The sequence below is a fragment of the Gopherus evgoodei genome, chromosome 23, assembly GCF_007399415.2.
Source record: "Gopherus evgoodei ecotype Sinaloan lineage chromosome 23, rGopEvg1_v1.p, whole genome shotgun sequence".
NCBI classification, from domain to species: Eukaryota; Metazoa; Chordata; order Testudines; family Testudinidae; genus Gopherus; species Gopherus evgoodei.
Window position 1 is genome coordinate 12,723,997 of NC_044344.1, and position 22,579 is coordinate 12,746,575.

The window sequence follows — 22,579 nt, forward strand, 5'->3', positions numbered from 1 at the left end:
GGGAGCGCTGCGCGGGGGGGCTACCGGCCCGTGCCGGGTGCCGGCCCCGGGAGCGCTGCGCGGGGGGGCTACCGGCCCGTGCCGGGTGCCGGCCCCGGGAGCGCTGCGCGGGGGGGCTACCGGCCCGTGCCGGGTGCCGGCCCCGGGAGCGCTGCGCGGGGGGGCTACCGGCCCGTGCCGGGTGCCGGCCCCGGGAGCGCTGCGCGGGGGGGCTACCGGCCCGTGCCGGGTGCCGGCCCCGGGATCACACCGGGTTTAAAACGCGCCCCCCCTCCCGTTATCCCGACAGCCTGGGGGCAGCACGGGGGGGGGGACTTAACCCTTTCTCCCCCGGCGTTGTGGTCTGTGCGTGTTGCAACTTGTGTCTCCTGTGTGCTGGGCAGAAGGAAGAGCTGACAGCCGAGTCCCGTGTGCTCTCCCCACTGCTCACCCAGAGGCTGGCTCTCCTGCTGGCTGTGGCCTTTTTAGCAGGTAGGATGGGGTGTCAATCGGAGAAAAGGCAAAGGAGGCCCCCAGAGAAAGAGCAGCAGCAGGAGGTGACTGGGTCATCCAAGAACCTGCCCTTCTTGGGAAAATCCTTCTACCTGGACCTGCCGAACAACAGGAACGTGGAGTTTCTGGTGGCGACAATAAAGCAGCTGGGTGGGGTGAGTATGGAGGCACCTTGCCTGGTGGAGAGCATGAAGCAGCTGCATTCTGGTGCAAGAAGAGCCTGGCCTTGGCTACACTCACACTTTACAGCGCTGCAACTGAGGTGTGAAAAAGCACCCCCCTGAGCACTGCAAGATACAGCGCTGTAAAGCCTCAGTGTAATCAGCGCTACACCCGTAAGGGATGTGGTTTACATGCAGCGCTGGGAGAGCTCTCTCCCAGCGCTGCCACTCCGACTACACTCACACTTTGCAGCGCTGCCGGGGCAGCGCTCTGAAATTCCAAATGTAGCCATATCCAAAGACTCTCTCTTGTGAAAACTTGCCTGTTAAACAGGAGCTGAGCTCTTGAAGTCACCAAAGAGCCAATTTTCCCAGAACGGTGCATTTGGGGGCTGGGGGCACTGTGGTTAGTGCTGGGGAAGGGTTCTGAGTACACGTGTAAACTGATTCGCAAGTGTCCCAGCTCACTAGGCTGACCAGTACAGTCCTTACAAGGTATCTTTCAGTTGCATATAATAAATAGTCTAGCATGACTGGGGAGGGACTGGAAGGCAATAAGGGATGGAGCTGGAAGGGGAACAATGTCTATCATGCAGCACTGTCCCTGCATCGAGGCAGCTGCTGATGGCGGTTTCTTAGCTTTGCTGGTTACTAAGGTGTTCCAGATCTTGCTGTGGACTTGGTGGTTCTGCAGCTGACTCTGTTTTTGTCTCTGGTCCAGGTGATTGAAAGCTTTTTGAGTAAAGAAATCAGCTACGTGGTTTCCAGCAGCAAAGAGGCCAAACTGGACGGTGGGCCTCGGAGACCAACTGAGAAACGGAACAGTGCAGCTTCAGGGGATGCCAAGGCAAAGACTCTGCCCTCTGCTGTGCCCAAAGGGAGCTATGCAGGGCCTCACCACAAGCCAGCAGACAGTGTAAGGACTGTGAAGGCCTAGGCAGCCTGAACCCTTGGGGCGGTGGCTGGTGGGGAACAGAGCCTGAGAGCAGCAACTGCAGAAGAGCTTGTCTGCCTTGCTGAGGGCACCTGTCTATTCATTTGTCCCAGTCCTGGTGCTGTTTACACTCCAATAAATAAGTCCTGCCCTCTGGACAGTGGCTCGAGATGCCAAATCTTTCTATAGCATTTTTAATCTCCAATTTTTCTGCAAAGTGTCCATAGAGACTGGTGCAACTGCCTCGGGTGCAGCACTGTCCAGCATACAGTGGCACTATGGTGTGCCCTTCATTTACTCGCCTCCACTCACAATCCTAATGGGAAATGTTAGGGTGGCAGACAAACTTCCCACAGTGCAGCAAATGGCCAGTGTACCCAGCCTATTGCTAATCAGTGGTAAAGGGATAAATACCACAGGAATCTACACAGGTTTGTAGCAGGATATGTTGGCATAAAAGTTGATACTTCCCTTCAGGGTCACTACAGACTGGAAGCGTGACAGGCCTCACTGCCTCAGCTAGAGGGTAGAGATGTTCTGCACCAGCCTAAAAGCTGGAAGAAATTGTTTGGCTGATTAATCCCACTGCTCAGCGGAGATAATAGGGGCTTGTTTCTTGTATGGATTTGATTCTGATTTCCTCTTGTGGGACTTGTTCTGGTATTGGGTGGTGGGATGGATGTGAATGATGCCCCACCCCAATTGCTTGCGTGCAGAGCTAGTCCCTGCATGTCACTGGGTTTTGTCCTAGGCTCAGAAATGTCACTAGAGCAGAGGAACAATCATCAAGGAGCTGGTAGGATGACATCCAGGGTCCCCTACCTAGAACTGGCAAGGAAAGCATCCTGCCACCTCTGCTCACAGTCAGCAAGTCCCTGTCTTGGCAGGGAGCTGACTCAACAGATCTAACTTGTGACAGGGCTGAGGCTTTCCAGATCTAACTGGAACTCTCTGCACCCTGAGAGGTGGGAGGAGACACTGGAGAAGGTGGAGGCAGCAGGGGTCAGATAGGTGGGCTGAGAAGAAGCTATGCTGCCAGAGGAGGGAGCTGGCAGGTCAAGAAATAGGGGCTCAGTGTTGCACTTCAAGGTCTTCCCAACCTGTAAAACCATCAGACTCCACTGAACTGTTAACAGTAGACTGTGCAGCATCGGGCAGGGTGCTGGCCATGATTGCACTGAGGGCTGCCCAGGGGAATAAAGGAAATAATACGAGGTCAGATGGCTTGAGCCCCACCCCCAAACTAGAAGCAACCCTGCTCTCTCCATGCAGCCTGACAGGGCATCCTACTGCAGCATGGCCTCTGCTGGGCATGTCTGTGCAGAGGCCAAATGGCTTCCACAGCAGATCTAGCAAGAGTCCCATCCATGGCTTTCCTGCTGCGCTGGTAACCTGAGCTGTGCTATAGTCTCTGGTCCAACATGCTGAAGGCCGAGCGGACTGAGTCCCATAGGGCAGAGCCTCAGGGTACAAAAGCCACTTGCCGCTGCTCAAGAGAACATGTCCTCTTCCAAAGGACATCTGCAGTGCAGAGGCTGTGGTGAAGGGAAGCCTTGGGGCTCTGAGAGGAATCCTCTCCTGGGAAGGTTAAACCTATTGCCTCTCCCTGGAGGTCTGGGGTGTCGGTGTTTCAGGGTGCTGGGGACACTGTGCATGATAACACAGAGAATCTGTTCCCTCTCCCTTTAAAAGCATCTGGACTGGTCCACCTGGCTGGCTGCTCAGGAGCTTTTGGTCTAAATGCTGTTTGACTTGTCTTCTGCAGGCTCTGATGAGCAGGGGGAAGGAGCTGCTGCAGAAGGCCATGAGGAACCAGGTGAGCAGCACAGTGATGGGCTTTCCCTCTAGACAGGTAGGTGCAAGACATTCCTGAGCAGGGCTGCTTGGGGAGCGGTGCAGAGACTTGGTCAATTGCTGGATACCACCTGGACTGTTCCATTTTTGAATGGAGGACCTGTACTTGCAAGACTGTAACGCTGCCTGGTGTTCCGAGCCATTCAGCCCCTTATGGGGTCTGTTCCTTTCCCATGTGCTGGCCCTTGGACGGGACACTCCTACAGGTAGCTATATTACTGTTGCCCTAAAGACCCAATGCGTATGACTGCATTGCAGTGGCAGTGCTGCAGTGTAGATGCTTCCTACATCAACAGAAGGGGGGTGGGGTTTGGTCAATATAGATAACCCACCTCTCCAAACTCAGTCAATGGAAGACCACAGTGGGGTTCATATGCCACACAGGGTGTGAAATCTTTCACACCCCTGTGTGATGTAGCTAGGTTGACCTGAGGCTTTTAGGTGCAGACCAGACCTATAAGAGCATCACAGCGGCATCAGGAGACCTAGCAATAACCTAGGGAGCACTGAGTCCATGGATGACATGGACTTGGTTAGCCAAATAGCCTGGCTGCGGAGTTGGGAGAGGCTTTGCTGTTAGCCTTATGCTGAAAGCTTCTGATCCCTCAGTAACAAACATGGCATTGATGCTTAACTAAAAGGCTCACACTACAGCTGACTTAGTCTAGCTTATGCTTCCAGCTCTGAGTCTGAGTAAGAACATTTCTCCTCTTCCCTGCACTATGTGTCCTAGGACTTAGAAATGCCAACTTGATCTGTCAATTTGCAGATACCCTTTGGGGCAGGGAGCTGGCCCAGGATTGAGCTTTCTGAAATGGCAAAGGTAGAAGTGGCTACTCAAAAATCCCATCTTTTACAGCAAGATAGCTCTTGGGTCTAGTCTTGAAAAGAGCAAGCTGGCAACTCTTACACCAAAATGATCTTAGCTAGCACTGATTTCTGGTCGGTCAAGATGGGCTAGAAAACTGCTCCTGAGCAGTGGGGATTGCAGCCTTTCTGCTTGGGAAGCCAGGGTTTCTAACTCTAGAAGTTCTCAAAATGGCATCTGCTAAAGTCCTGCTGCTGACTTTGGATGTAGGGCAGGAAAAACTCACATTAATGACGGACCGTGATATGACACCCAATATAACCTTGTAGCCTGTCGAGGCCAGCAGCCAGACTGAGATGTCCACTCAGCCCTGGGCTGTGCGTCACTGAGTCTCTCCTCTTGTTTATGCAGGACTCCAGCAGTGGCAGTAGTATCCTTGCCAATGCTCGCTCCTGGGGGGTTCGGATCTTGCATGTGGATGGTATCCTTCTACAGAAACTCTTTGTGCTGTGGGGTGGGACTCTGACCTTTAATATCTAGCATCTGAATCTGTTAAATCAGTGACCTGGGGGTTGAATGGCTGGCTTATGGGGGGAGCAAAAATTCAACAGTGACTGAGACTTTGCTAGCTTGGGAGAAACAGTCTTTCAAAGGAGTCTTCAAAAGTCTGCGTGGGGAATGGGGTGTGGGCTTGGTCAGACACACCTCTGTTCTTTTCCTAGCAGTCTGACTCTAACCTTCCTCTCCTGATCCAAGGGTTCTGAACACAGGTGCAGAACCACCACTATTGCTTAGGATCACATCTGGTCTGTATGTCAAATGCACGTCCCTGCTGGATTGATGGTCCTGAAGGCCTCTCTGTAAGCACAGACCACGTTTAGCATCGACCGTGTCAGTGAGCCCTGATCCTGGCATGTAGTGACTCCCACAAGAGCAGCTTGCTGAGATCCTTGGGGAGAGAGGGGAGCACTGGGGATGCCTCTCACTAGCAATGGGGCTGGTGTGCCAGGTCTCTGCTGACCCGTGCTGGACTCAAGCCAACGGCTGAGGCTCTGTACCCTGGGCTCATGCACACCCAGCCCCGTCCAATGCGAGTTTGGAGTTTCTAGGCTAAAGTGGGCTGCAGCTCAGCTTCTGCCTGTTTGTCTAAGGCATGCTGCACCCTCCTCTGCATCCTCTCTGTAGGGGAAATGCTGCTACATCTGCCTTGGCTAGAGCTAATGGGATCTGGTCCAAGAACAGAGATTCCCTCACCCACCCGGTCTCTCAGGACCAACCCAGCAGTCAGCCATCTAGGGCTGAAAGCTCTTAGCTCCCACTGTGACACTTAAAGCCAGATTGTAGCACCCAATGCGCAGAGCTCCCTCTCCTATCTGGCCACTAGCGCTTGTCCGTCCTTCCTTCATGGAAGGAGGATGAGCAGTCCTCTTTTTCTCCAAGGTGGCAGAGGGCACTGAAGCACTTTCCCTGGTACAGTTGGTAGATCTGAGGAGTTGTATTTCATCCTCCATTGGCTGAGTGCTGAGTAGCAGCAACTCCCTCTGTTTCTCTGGACGTTAACTCCTTGACTTCCCACCCCACACAGAAATGATGGCCTATGTGCAGCAGCTGCTGTTCCGCATGTCGGGAGCAAGGAAGCAGAGTGAGAAGATGATGGTAACTGACCTAAACCTTTTTCCCCCAGTGCAGGGCTTTCGGTAACAAGTGTTTTGTCTTCCCTGACTAGCCCAGGATGCAGCCCTCTTACAACAAAGTCGCTTCAGGCCTTGTCTGAACATACAAGGTCAATGTCTGCTTTGGTTTTTGTCCAGGACTGATCAGTATTTTTATCAACAATTCCTAGATTCCAAGGCCAGAAGGGATCTTTGTGGTGGTCTTGTCTGACCACTTGTGTAAACAGGCTACAGAAGTTTCCCCAAATAATCCCTAGAGCAGATCTTCTAGAAAACATCCAGTCTGGATTTAACAATTGTCAGGAATGGAGCATCCACCACAACTCTAGGTAAACTGTTCGAATGATTGGTTACTTTCACAGTTAAAAACGTATGCCTTATTTCTAATCTGAATTTGTTTAGATTCAACTTCCAGCCACTGGGTGGTGTTGCACCTTTCTCTGCTAGATGGAAGAGCCCGTTATTAAATATTTGTTCCTGGGCAGGTAATTACACAGTCTGCTCAAGTCACCCATTGACCTTTTTAAGATGAATCGATTGAGCTTCTCGAGTTTTTCAGTGCAAGGCAGGTTTTTTAATCCTTTAATTAGTCTTGTGGCTCTTCTCTGAATCCTCCCCAACTTATCAACATCCTTCTTGAATTGCAGACACTAGAACTGCATGCAGTATTCCAGCCACGGTTGCACCAACGCCAAATAGAGGTAAAATAACCTCTCTCCTAATTGAGATTCCCCTGTTTATGCATCTAAGGATTAGCCCTTTTGGCCACAGCATCCCCCTGGAGCTCATGTTCAGCTGACTATCCACCATGACCCCCAAATCTTTAATCGCATCTTCCCAGGACAGGCTCCCACTGGGTAAGTATGACCTACGTTCTTTGTTCCTAGATGTATACTTTGTTTAGCCTTATTAAAAACACACATTGTTTTGTATGGAGCTTACCAAATGATCCAGATCATGCTGAATCAGTAACCTGCCCTCGTCATTATTTACCGCTCCCAATTTTTCTCATCTGCAAACTTATCAGTGATGACTTATCAATGATCTGGTAGAAAACATATAAAAATTGTTAAATAGCGTAGGGCCAAGGACTGATCCCTGCAGGACCCCACTAGAAGTGCACTTCCTGGAGAATGATTCTGTTTAGCCAGTTTTAATCCATTTAGTGTATGCCATGTTAATTTTATATCTAGTTTTTAATCAAAGTATCATGCAGTACCAAGCCAAAGGCCTTACAGAAGTCTGTTACATCAACACTATTACCTCTTTCAACCGATCTTGTAAGCGCAACAAAACCAAGTTTAGTTTCCATAAACATTCTAGGCGATGATACAAAATCTTTGGTAAAGTTACAGATGACCCAAAGATTGGGGCAGTAAGTAATGAGGAAAGGATACTGTTAATGATCTAAATAGTTAAATGATCAGAATCCAACAAAATGCATTTTAATACAGCCAAATGTAAGGTAATACATCTAGAAGCCAAGAATCCAGGTTGTACATACAGGATGGAAGACTGTTTGGGGGGGGAGTAGTGATTCAAAAGGACTTAGTGTTTGTAGATGTCCCTCAACATGAGATCTGTGTAAAGTGTGGCAAAAAGGAATATCAGGTAGAAGTAGGGAAGTGATGGTTTTGTTTTTCTCTTCTAGAACTGGTTAGATACACACCTGTCAAGGATGGTCTGGACTGACTTAATCCTACCTTAGCATGGGACTGGATGATGCCCTCTAGATCCCTTCCAGACCTGCATTACTATGATTGTATGGCATTGGTAAGACAGCTACTAGAACACTGTTTAGTTCTGGTGTCTGCGCCTCAAAGATGAAGATATACTGGAGAGAGTTCAAAGGGGCCCCATGTGATCCAGGTGCTGGAAAAGAAGCCTTGTGGTTTGAGGCTTAACTCACTCTATTCATTTTACTGAAGTGAAAGCTGAAGGGTGAGTTCCTCACTGCACCTAGGCACTGACACATGGACAAGATCTCTGATCATGAGAGGAGCTTTTCAACTCCACCGCCAAATGCAGAACAAGACCCAGTGGCTGGAAGGTCAAGTTGGACAAATTCCTCCTTGATGTAAGAGGCAGTTTGCCTGCACTGGGGGGTGAGTGAACATTGGAACAACTCCACCAGGGAGGTGGTAGACTCTGACGTGAGATTAGAATCTTTCTGCAACATGCTTTAATCCTGCTCTGGGAGCAATGCTGCAGCCAGTGTGTGAGGCTGTTTTGTGGTCATGGTGGCCCTTTCTGGCCTTGGAATCTGTGAATCTCTGAACCCCTGTCCCCCCTCTTCCTTCATGGACTATGGTGGGAACAGGAAGCTCTGCACTGCCTTGACATTGGCCTCTGTGTGTTCCTAACACTCGCAGATCAGTAGGACAACATTGATTATTATCAAATCTCACACTTCGGGGCTTAAGCAGGTTGCCTGCTGAGGTCATTAAGGAATCAGTTTCCCACGGTGCAATTGGCCAGAGGTATTCTGGATTTTTTCATCTGCCTCTGAAGCAGTAGTGATTGGCCACAGCTGGTCATGAGACATTGGACAGGGTGGATCAGTGCTCTGAGATGGTGCAAAGAATTTCTCCTTCATTGCCTGACTGGTGTCTCCTGTTCATGTTATGGATCTCACTGATCACTAGCTTTGGGGTTGGGAAGGAATGTGCCCCAAGGTCAGACTGGCAGAGATCTTGGTGGGGGCAGGGGGGGAGGGGGTTCCACATTCCTATGCACTGTGGGTCACATACCTGATCATCTGAGCAGGTCACCTGATTAATTCTCTGCCTGCAGCATGCAACTGTTTAGTCTCCTGAGGACTGAAATCTTTAGCCTGAGGAGTAATTGGCCTCAATACAGGTGTGTCTAGGGGGTGGGGGTGGTCTGTGATGTGCATGGGTGATCAGACTAGATGATCTGATGGTTCTGGCCTGAAACTCTGCTCTTGGTATAGTTAAACCAGTATAACGTAGTATACCTACATCCCCACTAGACTGGTAGAAAAGTCCTTTTTCTATGCAGGAAGAGGAGGCACCTCTAGCTCAGTATAACTGAATCCATGCTGGTGCTTTGACTGGTATAACTAGATTGGCTTTAAAAAGCACACCCAAGCTGAAATACTTGTAGCAAGCCAACTTCAGGTGCGGCCCAGGCCTAGTGCTAGGCTGAATGACCAGCTGTGCTCTCAACCTACAACAGGCCTGGATTCCAACCAACTTACAGGGGAAAACTCCAGCTTTCTCCACCTGACTTGCAAGGGAGATCAAATCACAATGCTGTAGATGGTCAGTCTGCCAGCAGGCTTGTGCTAGGGTGGAGGCCGGGTGAGGCTACCTTGCTTTAGGAAGGGGCAGTCGTATGATCTAGGCAGTGCTGAGCTACGCAGACCAAGTCTGATCTGCCGAACACTAGGAGACAATAACTCCTGTGTCACAGCAGCCTTGGACTGCTCTAAGGATGAGCATGCCCTGTGCTGCCGTCTCCCCCGCACTGCTCTGGAATCAGTGCACTGCTAGTCTTGTCTATGGCTGGCCCCCGTCCTAAATGCTGTCTGTCTTTCTGTCTAGGTGAAGTTTCTCTCAGTGGGGCCAGGAGTCCTTAAAGGTCAGTACAGAAGCTTTGCTCTCAGCTGGCATGGAGCTGGCTGGGAGACTTTGTGAAAACGCGTCACTGACGTTTCAGCACAACGACTTATTCTTGCAAAAAACTTCTGCTCCATCAAAGCCATTTGCTGTCCAAGCTCAGACAGAAGACTCTTGCCAGGCTGTCCTTGTAGTGCTTTAAAGCTTGTGCAGCATTTTGAAAGTGTAGCTAGGATGCTTCCTGTGTGGCTGGCTTTGTGCTCATGCATTCAGGTGGGATCTTGTCTAAAATCATTTGTCCACTTACCTTGTCTCCTTTGTGCTGTGAGACTTTACAGCAGGGCTTCTAGAGTTGTGAGTCATGGTAAGAACTGAGCTACTGGGGCTTCGTTCTCTGAATCCTCTGTTGGCTGTGACATGAAGTCTCGAATAACACCTCCTCCGGAGAAGAGAACATGTTCCCCACATCCTACTCACTTCTGGTAGCAGAAGGCTGCCATATGCCACTGTGACGCCGATGTAGGACTGACCTTGCCTTAACATGCAGTTGAGGGAGATATTTTATGTACTTGGCTCACTACTGCACCATTGGGATCTGTTGTGTAGACCACAGCACCAAGGTGTGGCTGTACTTCAGCGATGCTGCTTTACTCGTGAGTTGGCCTAGAAGCATGTGGTCTTCACCCTATTGGAAAGGGAGCGTTCAGAGAAGCCTTTGCTGCCTTCAAAGCGTTCAGGCTGGAGTCAAGTCTGACTCTTAAACCTCTAAGGCAAGTTTTTTTTAAAAGGTGACCTCCAGAGCTGGGGGAGACAATAGCCCTGTGCCTCTTGCTCCTATATAATGGGACAGATGGCTGGAGAGCTCTAGGAAACCTTGTTTCCTGCTGACAGAACTTCAGTCTTCTCTGGCCTGGAAGAACCTCCAGTGACTGGGAGCTAGTGTGAAGATTGAAAGCTGAACTGTTGGGGGCAAGGTTTGTCACTGTTAAAACCAGGCCACTCATGTGGGCACCAAATGTGCTTCTAGTCTCGTTTCAGGTCCCTAAATAAGTGGTCTGACTTCCGAACGTGCTGAACACCCAGCAGCTACATGGGAACAGTCTCAGCCTTGTGCTTGAGCAGCTATTTCGCTTCAGTGACTCAACGTCTTGGATCACAATCTTGGTTCAAACCTGCTCCGAGGCCTCTTGGGAACCCCAGCCCCAGCAGGGGTGGTCAGACTTGATGTTCTCAATCTTCCAGTGCTGGGGGGGGTACCCACCTCTCAGGCCTGGGCCCATCATAAAGAATCACTCTAGTCTCCTTTGTGGCCTTGGTGCTTTTGACGCTCCAAAAGTACTTGAAGCTGCTCCTGTGCTTTCTCAGTCAGCCAAATCCTCCTCCTCCTGAAGTGCAACACAGAGCACCTTGGCACAGCTTGGGACGCACCAGGTTACTTGCCTTGTGCTACCCACGTATCAGGAAGGCACAGTCCTAAATCCTACTTGTGAGAATAATCAACCTGATGCCCCGTGAGAGGATGTCTGTATTCTCACACCCTGCTGAGGCTGAGTTCAGCTACTGCTCCCCACCAGCACACACCTGGCGTGGAGTGTATTCTGACAACCGCTGCGCTTTGGCTCTGGGCCTGACCGCAGCTAGGGCCCTTAAATGGAACCAACTACCTTTGCTTGCTCATCTGCAGCAGCTTTTAACTCTTCGCTGTCTCTCAGCTGTCTGTTAAATCTTCACTAGACTTAACTATCCCCAGCAAGGTTCTGAACATGGATTGTATGTTTTGCCTTCTAAATGGCTATCTGCCATGCAAGTTGTCCATTGAAATATCTGCATCCTTAGCAACTCTGGCAAATGGATCTTGAGTCTTGTTTCAGGATTTTAGCATCCACAAGTGTAATAAATATTGGGGGTGGCAGACAAACTTTAGATTTTGGAGTCCAGTTCTGTGTAGCCAGAGTTTGGGGGATGGGATGGGTTGTGCATTGCAGGGGGGCAGGGAATGCCTGCCCAGGCCGCCGCTAACTACAAAATTCTCCTTCTAGTGGGAAGACTGAAGCCCCCGTTTCTGAAGATTGAGGACCAGAGCAGGTGAATGAGCCATTTCAGTCTAACCCTTCCTTTAACTTTGTGGCCAAACTTTGCACTCCTGGCTGAAGGGCTGGGAGGAGTCCCTGTGGCAGATGTTCCCTCCCCTCTTACCCTTGTAATCCTCCAAGCTCCTCATTGACAAGTGAGTTGCGGCTGCACTTCTAGCCCTGGGGAAGAAGGGTAAGTGCGGTGGTAGCCTAGGATACCCTGTGTGCACCATGGGGTGGCAGTACTGAGCAGAGGCCTAGGCTCCATTTCCAGCTCAACCAGATTCCTGTATGACCTTGGACAAGCCCCTTCATCGCTCTAGGCTGCAGTTCTTGTGTGTCCTTCACCAAGTGAAGGTGGATTGTAAACTCCATGGGGAGGGCCTGGCTGCTGAATGCAGACACCACAATGGGCTCCGATCTCTGGGCCTCTGTGTGTGCATTTAAAAGAGAACTGGATACATTCATGGTGAAGTCAAGTCCATTAATGGCTGTTAGCCAGGATGGGTAAGGAATGGTGGCCCTAGCCTCTGTCAGAGGATGGAGCTGGATAGCAGGAGAGAGATCACTTGATCATTACCTGTTAGGTTCACTCCCTCTGGGGCACCTGACATTGGCCACTGTCAGTAGACAGATACTGGGCTAGATGGACCTTTGGTCTGACCCGGTACAGCCATTCTTACATGTGCTACCAAAGTAACTTGCAGAATTGCAGCCTTCCAAGCCACAGGGAACAGATTCCTGCCACTTGCTGCACTGCCTTTGTCCCTGTAGTAACAGATGTGATGAGCCCTGGGAAGTAGCAAATGTTACAGGCCTGTGATGTTTGATGTACTTTTCTTGCTAGACAGCAGTTGTTCCTGGGGTGTGGCTCATTGTGCAGCTAAGTAATACAATCCTTTAGAGCAATGGCTTTCAAACTTTGGTTTTCTGGCAACCTGGTTGAAGAAAATTGATGCTCCCAACCCAGTGGAGCTGGGGATGAGGGGTTTGGGGTGTGGGAAGGGCTCAAGGCTGGGGAAGAGGGTTGTGGTGGGGCCCAAAATGGGGGGTTGGAGTGCAGGAGGGGGTCAGGGCCCTGGGCGTGAGGATTTGGGGTGCAGGAGGGGGCTCTGGATTTGAGGGGGGCTTACGGCTGGGGCAGGGGATTGGGGCTCAGGCTTATCTCCAGCAGCTCCCAGTCTGCAGCACAGCTGGGGTGCAGAGGCAGGCTTCCCACCTGTCCTGACACTGGACCATGCTGCAGGTCTGGCTCCTAGGCAGAGGCATGCAAGAAGCTCCGTGCAGTTCTCACCCTTAGGCACTGCATCCCTGACTCCCATTGGCCAGGAGTGCAGAGACAATGCTCGGGGCAGGGCGCAGAGCCCCATGGGGTGCCCCACCCCACCCCCAGCCTAGGAGCTGGACCTGCTGCTGGCTGCTTCTGGGCGCAGCGCGGTGTCAGAACAGGTAGGGGACTAGCCTGCCTTAGCCAGGCAGCACCATCAATGGGACTCTTAATGGCCCAGTCGGGGGTGCTGACAGAGCCGCCGTGACCCAGTGCCTTCCATTCCGCGACCCCATACTGGGTTTAAAACCACTGCATTAGAGAGGCCTGGGAAACCACAGCATCCAGAACTCGAGTGCCAAGTACCCTTTGAAGTAAAGGTCTGAAGGGGCACTACCAAGCAGCTGCAGGACCAGCTGTTAGGTCTAGGAGTGATATGTAACAGCACAAAGAGCATAAGGGTGGATTCTCGACTATCGGCAGGTTTTGGGTAGAACCTTCCGTGCAATGCAAGAAGCTCCACCCTAACACTGGGTGAGAGCATAAGAGTGAAATGGGTTGACAGCAAGTGGAGCTTCTTGGGCCAGGAGCCATCTTGGTTCTGTGTTTATGCAGGCCCTAGCACAGTGGGGCCCAGGTCCATGACAGCCCACGGGTGCCTCCGCAACACAAATAATAGCCAGCACCAGTTTCTAATGTCCCCAGCTTGGGGTGTAAAGCAATCTGAGCTCAGGCGTGAGAGGAACACTAGGTCTCTCAGTGCTATCTGCTTAATCTCAGGTGCTGGTAACAGGCATTTCTAGCTGACAGTGTCCCTGAAAGATCTTCACAAACTGCTGATTGTCCTGTACTCTGCCCAGTCCAGTTTCCCACATGGGCTGGGAGGGTGCAGGGAGAAGGCTATCTTGGGATTCATTGTCCCAAAGGCATTGTCCTACACTTGGAAAAATCAAGTACATAGCTGCCTGCTGGCACATCTCCACCTGTGGTAGCACCAGCTGAAGCCATGGGATGTGGGATGGTCAGAATTACCAGTGTCCTTCGGGACTAGGCAGCAAACATCTGCCCTGTGGCCTCCACTGGTGGTGGTGCCCCTCCTATGCAGCTGCTGTCTGCCCCGAGGGAGAAATGACTTGTCCAGTGCTGCTCATGTTGCAGTCAGGGGGGCCCTTCATGGAAGCAAAGGCTGGATTTGTCCATGAGTATGGAAGTGAGGGAGCTGGTGAAATGGGGGGCAGAGGCTGGAGCTGCCCTGGGAGTAAGCACAGGTCTCTGGAGCTGAGCTCTTGGCCTGCAGCTCAGCCCACCTTCTCTGAGCAAGCATGGGGACTTGAGGGCTCTGTAGGAAGCTGCCTGCCCCAGCAGTCTCCCAAGGAAGAGTCTCTGCCAAATCAAGGCCTGATGTAAACATGCTGAATCCTGAAACTACCCCAGGGCTCCACTCTCATCTCAGTCCAACAAGGGAAACAGGAACATAAGAGTGGCCACAGTGGGTCAGACCAAAGGTCCATCTAGCCCAGTGTCCTGTCTTCCAACAGTGGCCAATGCAAGGTGTCCCAGAGGGAATGAACAGAACAGGAATTGCCAAGTGATCTATCCCCTGTTGCCCATTCCCAACTTCTGGCAAACAGAGGCTAGGGACACCATCCCTGCCCATCCTGGCTAACAGCCATTGATGGACCTTGTCTCCATGAATTTATCTAGTTCTTTTTTGAACCCTGTTTATAGTCTTCACAACATCCTCTGGCAAGGAGATCTACAGGGTGACTGCGTTGTGGGAAGAAATACTTCCTTTTGTTCGTTTTTCACACCAGCCTATTAATTTCATTTGCACTGGGAAGTGGAAGCCCCAAGCTGGAGGGGATAGGGGACCAAGCCCCTGTGCTTGGATGAAGACTCAGGAAGGAGGTGTGGGGAATCCTGTAGTAGTCCAGGTAAGTGCGAACTGGGCCAGAATGGGTCATGGCCATGCCTAATGTCTGACACTGATGGTTCTTGCAGGAAATTCCGGCCCTTCCATCGCCAATTCAAGAGCTTTCCTGACCTGAACTTCCTGGCACCAAACAGATCCAGCCCATTTGAGCCTCTGAAAACCCCATCAAGCTCCTGCAGAGTCAGGTAGGTGGTGCAAGCAGCAAGGGCGCGTGGCTGTTACAGCTTCACTGCTGCCTTGGAGCCATTGGCATCCCAGACTCCCTGTGGTCACCAGAGACTCCCAGCCCCTTTGCTTGGGGCAAGAGACTCTCCTGAGCAGCTTTGTTCCACGGCTCAGCTGATCAGAGCTAATCTGAGCCGTGACTTTGTTCCAGGTCAGGAAACTGACAACTGGCTGAACTGGGCCCCTGGCTGGCAGGTGGCCTCACCATCCCCAGACCTTGCTGTGCCGATGGCTTGTGCCAGAGCCTGTGTTTCACAGACTCCTCTGTGTGACTCCTGAGCACTCTGGGGCTTGCTGCTGCTGCTCCCCTGCCAGCTTTCTGGGGGGGCGGGGGGGGTCCACAGGACTGTCCAGGGTCCCCTTCTCATCTCCTCCTGCACTTACCTCTAGCTAATCTGAGCCACAAACCAGCTCAGCTTTGCTGACAACACGTGGACTTTCCTCTCTGCACCAGCCCTGTCTCCTGTCAGCCTCCCTCTCTCTCTTCCTCATGGGTGTCAAGCCATCTGCTCCAGCTCAACATGGCTAAAACTGAGCTCTTAATCCCTCCCCCATCCTTCCTACTACCTCCTTTCTCATTGGGCTGAGCAGTGCCATGGTACAAGGCACTGGTGAGACCTCATCTAGAACACTGGTCACCTATGTTCATGAAGGGTGAATTCAGACCAGAACAGGAGCAGAGAGGAGCCACTAGGATGACCAGGGGAATGGAGAGCTGACCTTATGAGAGGGGATTGGCTTGTTTAGCCTAGCAAGAGGGCTCAGGTGGGTCATGATTCGTCTGATTACATTGGAGATGAAGAGCTGTTGAAGCTGAAGGACAATGTTGGCACAAGAAGAAATGAGGACAAACTAGCTGTGAAACACATTCAGGCTGTAAACAAGGTTTCTAACCAGCAGAACAGTGATTCTGGAACAGCCTCTCGCAGAAGCTGTTGGGACAAACAATGTATTTAGTTCTAACAGAGCTGGACCCATTTGACTGACTGAGGCAGCAGCCCTTGGGCCACTTCCAGTGTATGTTCCTATAAATCCATGCTTCAAGGACCCAGCTGGTCACCTGCAGGGGTCAGTGTCACATTGCAGGATGCAGTGTTCTCACTGTCTGCCCTGGAACCTCCTGTTTTGCTGGTATAGCTCATAGACAGTGCATGCCCTGAATGTCTGTGTGCTGGACAGTGCTGGGTCAGCAGCCTGTCCACAGCATCAGCCTGGGTTACTACCTGCAGGGTGACCCCCCCTCCCCCCAAACGCACTCCCAGTCCCAAATGTTCCCAAACCATGTGCTCTGCTACAGCCTCCCCCTCATCTGGACCATTCAGAGACAGAATATGGTTCGTTTGTTCCTTTCACGATATAAGCACACCACAGCTTATTAACTGGGTGTAAGTTCACCTTTCCCTTTTATATATGGCACTGAGTTTGTCATAAAAATGAAATGTACTTGATTTCACTTAATCCTACGTATATTTTGTTAATATGTTTAAATAATGAAGGTAGAGTTGCAAGTAAAACACAATGAAATATGCTTCTAAAGGCCTAAAACATAATCTGGCAAGATACAGGCTTTCAAGATGGTTTCTCCCACCAGTCATCCTTCCCTGCCTTGGCTGAAGTTCACAAAGGTACAAGGTGCTGGTGTCCCTTGTCTGCTTAGGCAAAGATCTTTCACCTAAGACAACCTCTCACCTCCTGTTCAGTTCCAGTGACTTCACGTGCCCACCCACCCCCCTCCCCCCAGCTTGCAAGGACTCTAGCCTCTTGTTTATCTAGTGATGGATGCCAATCGTGGCTTCAGTCCTTGCTTAGGTCAATGACCTTGTTTCAAGAAGCAGGATGATCTGCTGTTCTTCCCTTCCTGTGGGCTTCCCGTCCCCCGTTGAGTTCTATAAAATCGGCTTCCATTGTTTGATTCCTCTATGCTTAATGTACATAGGAGACAGGTAGAAGGCTGTGACATCACCTCCTGTCTGGGCAAACTGTACATCCTAGTACCAGTGAGTATCCATAATTCCTCATCCAGTGTTAATACAGCCCATTCAGTGATATTGATCACCAGCCATTAGCTGTCAGGAAAGGCCTCATTCAATACTCTTGTAGTAGAGTAATGTTGTACACTAGCAGCTGATTCAGCTGCTTATCACTGTCTTTATAGCCCAGGGAGCCTTTGCAGTAGATTCCTCTGGAAAAGATGAAACCCAGGCCAAGCATCTGTCTCCTGCTGGGAATAGATGCCATGCTGCCCTCTTCTCTCTCCTGTGCGCGCGCTCTCTCATCAGTGTGTGGTTTGCCTCTGCCCCTTGTCAGCTTGGTGGGGGTATGTAAAGGGGACTCTCATCCCTGTGTTTGGGACAGACCCTGGCACACCTCCCCAACACACCCCTGGTTCACACATTCTGATGATTCCACAACTCTCCATAACTGTCACATGCAGACATAACACAAGAACAGGGGCTGCTAATGGAGTTTTGCAAGGGAGTTCTCCAGGTGAAGGAGGAGCAAATACAGCATCTGTGGGGTAAGTGACTGTCTGTAGAGTGTGTGTGTATGTATGTGTGTGTTTGTGTTTGGGGTTTACTTGCTGTGTGCTGAGCATGTTTGTCTGTCTGTTCAGTTGTTTGAAGGACCGTGTGCTGTGGTTGGCAGTTGGAGGCTGTGAGCTTCAAAGGAAGGTTTGAAAGCTCGAAGCCTCTGGTAATTGGCTGAGCCTTAATCAATGGGTGGGGCAATAACTCAGGCCAGGGCTTTATAAAGCCACGCACAAGCGACCAGGGAGCTTCCTAATGGAGTTTTGGAAGGGGAGTGGGAAGGGAGGGGGGGCGTCCCTTGTCGGTCCTACCTGTTCCCCTGTAGTCCACTTAAAACCTATAATCCAAGCCATATTCCAAAACCCCTTTCTTTAACCCACCCTTTCATTAACTAGGAGACAATGCAGGCAGAAGCCCAGCAGCAGAGTGGGGGCTATCCAGTTGATTGGACTGAGTGTAGCATGTATGATTACCTGCCTTGTGGGCGGGTGTCATATGTGTGCAATCAGTGCAAGGATCTCCTGGCCCTCGGAGACCACGTACGGACTTTGGAGGCCAGGGTGTCGGAACTGGAGGAGCTGAGAGAGGCAGAGAGGTATGTTGATGAGGCTTTCCAGGACATTGTAGAATTGTCCCACCTCTCCTCAGACAGCCTCTGTGCTGTTGAGGAGGAAGAAAGGCCCAGGGAAGCAGAGAAGTCAATGGGAGCAGAGGGAAACCTTCCCATAGTTGGGACCCTCCTTCCAGATGGTGCTGGGGTTGCCTCTCTGGGGGAGGGAACTCCAGTTGCTAGGAAAAGGCAGGTGTTAGTAATGGGAGATTCCATCATTAGAAACATAGATAGCTGGGGTTGTGATGACTGGGAGAACCGTATGGTGACTTGCCTGCCTGGTGCGAAGGTTGCTGATGTCTCGAGGCATCTAGACAGACTTATGTGCAGTGCTGGGGAGGAGCCGGTGATTGTGGTACATGTAGATACCAATGACATAGGGAAGGGTAGGAGAGATATCCTGGAAGCCAAATTTAGGCTGCTAGGGAAGAGACTGAAATCCAGGACTTCTGTGGTGGCATTCTCAGAAATGCTCCCAGTTCCACATGCAGGGCCAGGTAGGCAGGCAGAGCTTCAGAGTTTCAATGCATGGATGAGACGATGGTGTAGAGAGGAGGGGTTTACGTTCATTAGGAACTGGGGAAACTTTTGGGATGGGGGGAGCCTATACAGGAGAGATGGGCTCCACTTAAACCAAAGTGGAACCAGACTGCTGGTACTAAACATTAAAAAGGTTGTAGAGCAGTTTTTAAAGTAGGAGATGGGGGGGGGGGGGAAAGCCGATTGCTGCAGAGGAGCATGTGGCTCGGACACAGACTTCTCTTAGGGGAGAGTCTGATGATAGGGAATCTCCAGGTTATAGTCAGGAACAGAGGACGGAAGAGAATAATGTAAGGGCCGGATCAGATGATAAACAGTCACATAAAGAATCTGGCCCATCAGAAAAGGGCAGACAAATAAACAGGGACAAGTTTTTAAGTGCGTGTACACGAATGCTAGAAGTCTAAATAAGCTGGGTGAACTAGAGTGCCTTGAGATAAAGGAGGATATTGATATAATAGACATCACAGAAACCTGGTGGACTGAGAGCAATCAATGGGACACAATCATTCCAGGGTACAAAATATATCGGAAGGACAGAACAGGTCGTGCTGGGTGGGGGCACTATATGTGAAAAAAAATGTAGATTCAAACGAAGTAAAAATCTTAAGCAAATTCATGTGTTCCATAGAATTGCTATGGGTAGAAATTTCATGTTCTAATAAAAATATAACATTAGGGATCTATTATTGACAACCTGACCAGGACAGTGCTAGTGATGATGAAATGCTAAGGGAAATTAGAGAGGCTATCAAAATTAAGAACCCAATAATAGTGGGGGATTTCAATTATCCCCATATTGACTGACTGGGAACATTTCACTTCAGGATGAAATGCAGAGAATTTCTTGACACTTTAAATGACTGCTTCATGGAACAGCTAGTACAGGAACCCACAAGGGGGGAGGCAACTCTAGATTTAATCCGAGTGGAGCGCAGGAGCTGGTCCAAGAAGTAACTATAGCAGGACCGCTTGGAAATAGTGACCATAATACAAAAGCATTCAACATCCCTGTGGTGGGAAGAACACCTCAACAGCCTAACACTGGCATTTAATTTCAAAAGGGGGAAACTATACAAAAATGAGGGGGTTAGTTAAACAAAAGTTAAAAGGCAGGGATTTCACTTTAGTCACTGTACAAGTTGCATGGGCCCTTTTTAAAGACACCATAATAGAGGCCCAACTTCAATGTATACCCCAAATTAAGAAACACCGTAAAAACTAAAAAAGAGCCACCGTGGCTTAACAACCATGTAAAAGCAGTGAGAGATTAAAAAAAAAAAAAAAAAAACAACTTCCTTTAAAAAGTGGAAGTCAAATCCTAGTGAGGCAAATAGAGAGGAGCACAAACACTGCCAGCTTAAGTGCAAGAGTGTAATAAGAAAAGCCAAAGAGGAGTTTGAAGAACGGCTAGCCAAAAACTCCAAAGGTGGTAATAAAATGTTTAAGTACATCAGAAGCAGGAAGCCTGCTAAACAACCAGTGGGGCCCCTTGACGATCGAAATACAAAAGGAGCGCTTAAAACGATCAAGTCATTGCAGAGAAACTAAATGGATTCTTTGCTTCAGTCTTCATGGATGAGGATGTTAGGAAGATTCCCAAACCTGAGCTGGCTTTTGTAGGTGACAAATCTGAGGAACTATCACAGATTGAAGTGTCACTAGAGGAGGTTTTGGAATTAATTGATGATCTCAACATTAACAAGTCACCAGGACCAGATGGCATTCACCCAAGAGTTCTGAAAGAACTCAAATGTGAAGTTGTGGAACTATTAACTAAGGTTTGTAACCTGTCCTTTAAATCAGCTTCTGTACCCAATGACTGGAAGTTAGCTAATGTAACGCCAATATTTAAAAAGGGCTCTAGAGGTGATCCCGGCAATTATACCAATAAGTCTAATGTCAGTACTGGGCAAATTAGTTGAAACAATAATTAAAAATAAAATTGTCAGACACATAGAAAAACATAAACTGTTGAGCAGTAGTCAACATGGTTTCTGTAAAGGGAAATCGTGTCTTGCTAATCTGTTAGAGTTCTTTGAAGGGGTCAACAGACATGTGGACAAGGGGGATCCAGTGGACATAGTGTACTTAGATTTCCAGAAAGCCTTTGACAAGGTCTCTCACCAAAGGCTCTTACATAAATTAAGCTGTCATGGAATAAAAGGGAAGGTCCTTTCATGGATTGAGAACTGGTTAAAAGACAGGGAACGAAGGGTAGGAATTAATAGTAAATTCTCAGAATGGAGAGGGGTAACTAGTGGTGTTCACCAAGGGTCAGTTCTAGGACCAATTCTATTCAATTTATTCATAAATGATCTGGAGAAAGGGGTAAACAGTGAGGTGGCAAAGTTTGCAGATGATGCTAAACTATTCAAGATAGTTAAGACCAAAGCAGATTGTGAAGAACTTCAAAAAGATATCACAAAACTAAGTGATTCGGCAACAAAATGGCAAATGAAATTTAATGTGGATAAATATAAAGTAATGCACGCTGGAAAAAATAACCCCAACTATACATACAATATGATCAGGGGGCTAATTTAGCTACGAGTCAGGAAAAAGATCTTGGCGTCATCGTGGACTGTTCTCTGAAGATGTCCATGCAGTGCGCAGAGGCGGTCAAAAAAGCAAACAAGATGTTAGGAATCATTAAAAAGGGGATAGAGAATAAGACTGAGAATATATTATTGCCCTTATATAAATGCATGGTACGCCCACATCTCGAATACTGTGTACAGATGTGGTCTCCTCACCTGAAAAAAGATATACTAGCACTAGAGAAGGTTCAGAAAAGGGCAACTAAAATGATTAGGGGTTTGGAGAGGGTCCCATACAGGGAAAAATTAAAGAGGCTAGGCCTCTTCAGCTTGGAAAAGAGGAGACTAGAGGGGGGATATGATAGAGGTATATAAAATCATGAGTGATGTGGAGAAAGTGGATAAGGAAAAGTTATTTACTTATTCCCATAATAAAAGAACAAGGGGTCACCAAATGAAATTAATAGGTAGCAGGTTTAAAACAAATAAAAGTTCTTCACACAGCGCACAGTCAACATGTGGCACTCCTTACCTGAGGAGGTTGTGAAGGCTGGGTCTATAACAATGTTTAAAAGGGAACTGGATAAATTCATGGTGGTTAAGTCCATAAATGGCTATTAGCCAGGAAGGGTAAAGAATGGTGTCCCTAGCCTCTGTTCATCAGAAGATGGAGATGGATGGCAGGAGAGAGATCACTTGATCATTGCCTGTTAGCTTCACTCCCTCTGAGGCACCTGGCATTGGCCACTGTTGGTAGACAGACACCGGGCTAGATGGACCTTTGGTCTGACTGGTACGGCCGTTCTTATGTTCTAAGAATGTTAATGACCATTGAGTTATTGGTACCTTGCAAGGACTATTTTGTGCAAAGATTATTACAGTGGTGTGTAGGTGCTTTCGGTCACAATCAGGAATTGTGGGTTTACCTCCCTTCTCTGAAGTCTCAGGATAGCTGTGCCTGGGCTGGGACACTGGCTGGGGAGCACCAGGGCTCTGGGGTGGCACTAGGCATTTTCTCTCTCTCTCAGGGGCTTGGCTGGTGGGTCTAGCTCACAAGCTCAGGGTCTAACTGAGCGCTATATGTGGCGTGGGACAGGAATTGTCCCCAGATCAGATTGGTGGTGAGCTTGAGGATTTCGCCTTCACTTGCAGCATGGAGGGGTGAGTCACTGGCCAGGATTATCTGGGGTCTCACTTCATCATTCCCCTGCCATTACAGGGCCCTGGCGCCCCTCGGCCTGTGACATGGCATAGTCCAGTGTCCTGAGAGCTGTGACCCATTGGGTTCAGTGTGTGGGGTCTGGGTGGGGCTGGTGTCCTGCCTACATACGAGGTCAGACTCACTGACCTGGGGGTCCCTG

General features: G+C 49.7%; 1 protein-coding gene across 5 annotated transcripts in view; it reads left to right on the forward strand.

Annotated features, from left to right (window-relative positions):
- The window catches only part of DBF4B (DBF4 zinc finger B), a 31,805-nt gene that overhangs the window by 3,195 nt on the left and 6,031 nt on the right, over positions 1-22,579 (forward strand). For 3 of the 5 annotated variants that reach the window (XM_030541387.1, XM_030541386.1, XM_030541388.1), the window contains exons 2-9: positions 384-647; positions 1,375-1,569; positions 3,353-3,439; positions 4,661-4,730; positions 5,835-5,905; positions 9,489-9,525; positions 11,543-11,588; positions 14,844-14,960. In XM_030541387.1, the coding sequence (XP_030397247.1) occupies positions 477-647; positions 1,375-1,569; positions 3,353-3,439; positions 4,661-4,730; positions 5,835-5,905; positions 9,489-9,525; positions 11,543-11,588; positions 14,844-14,960 (794 nt within the window). In that variant the 5' untranslated portion in view covers positions 384-476. Of the gene's footprint in view, positions 1-197; positions 648-1,374; positions 1,570-3,352; positions 3,440-4,660; positions 4,731-5,834; positions 5,906-9,488; positions 9,526-11,542; positions 11,589-14,843; positions 14,961-22,579 lie in introns of those variants that run through there. The other 2 variants (XM_030541385.1, XM_030541389.1) reach the window with 2 other exon arrangements.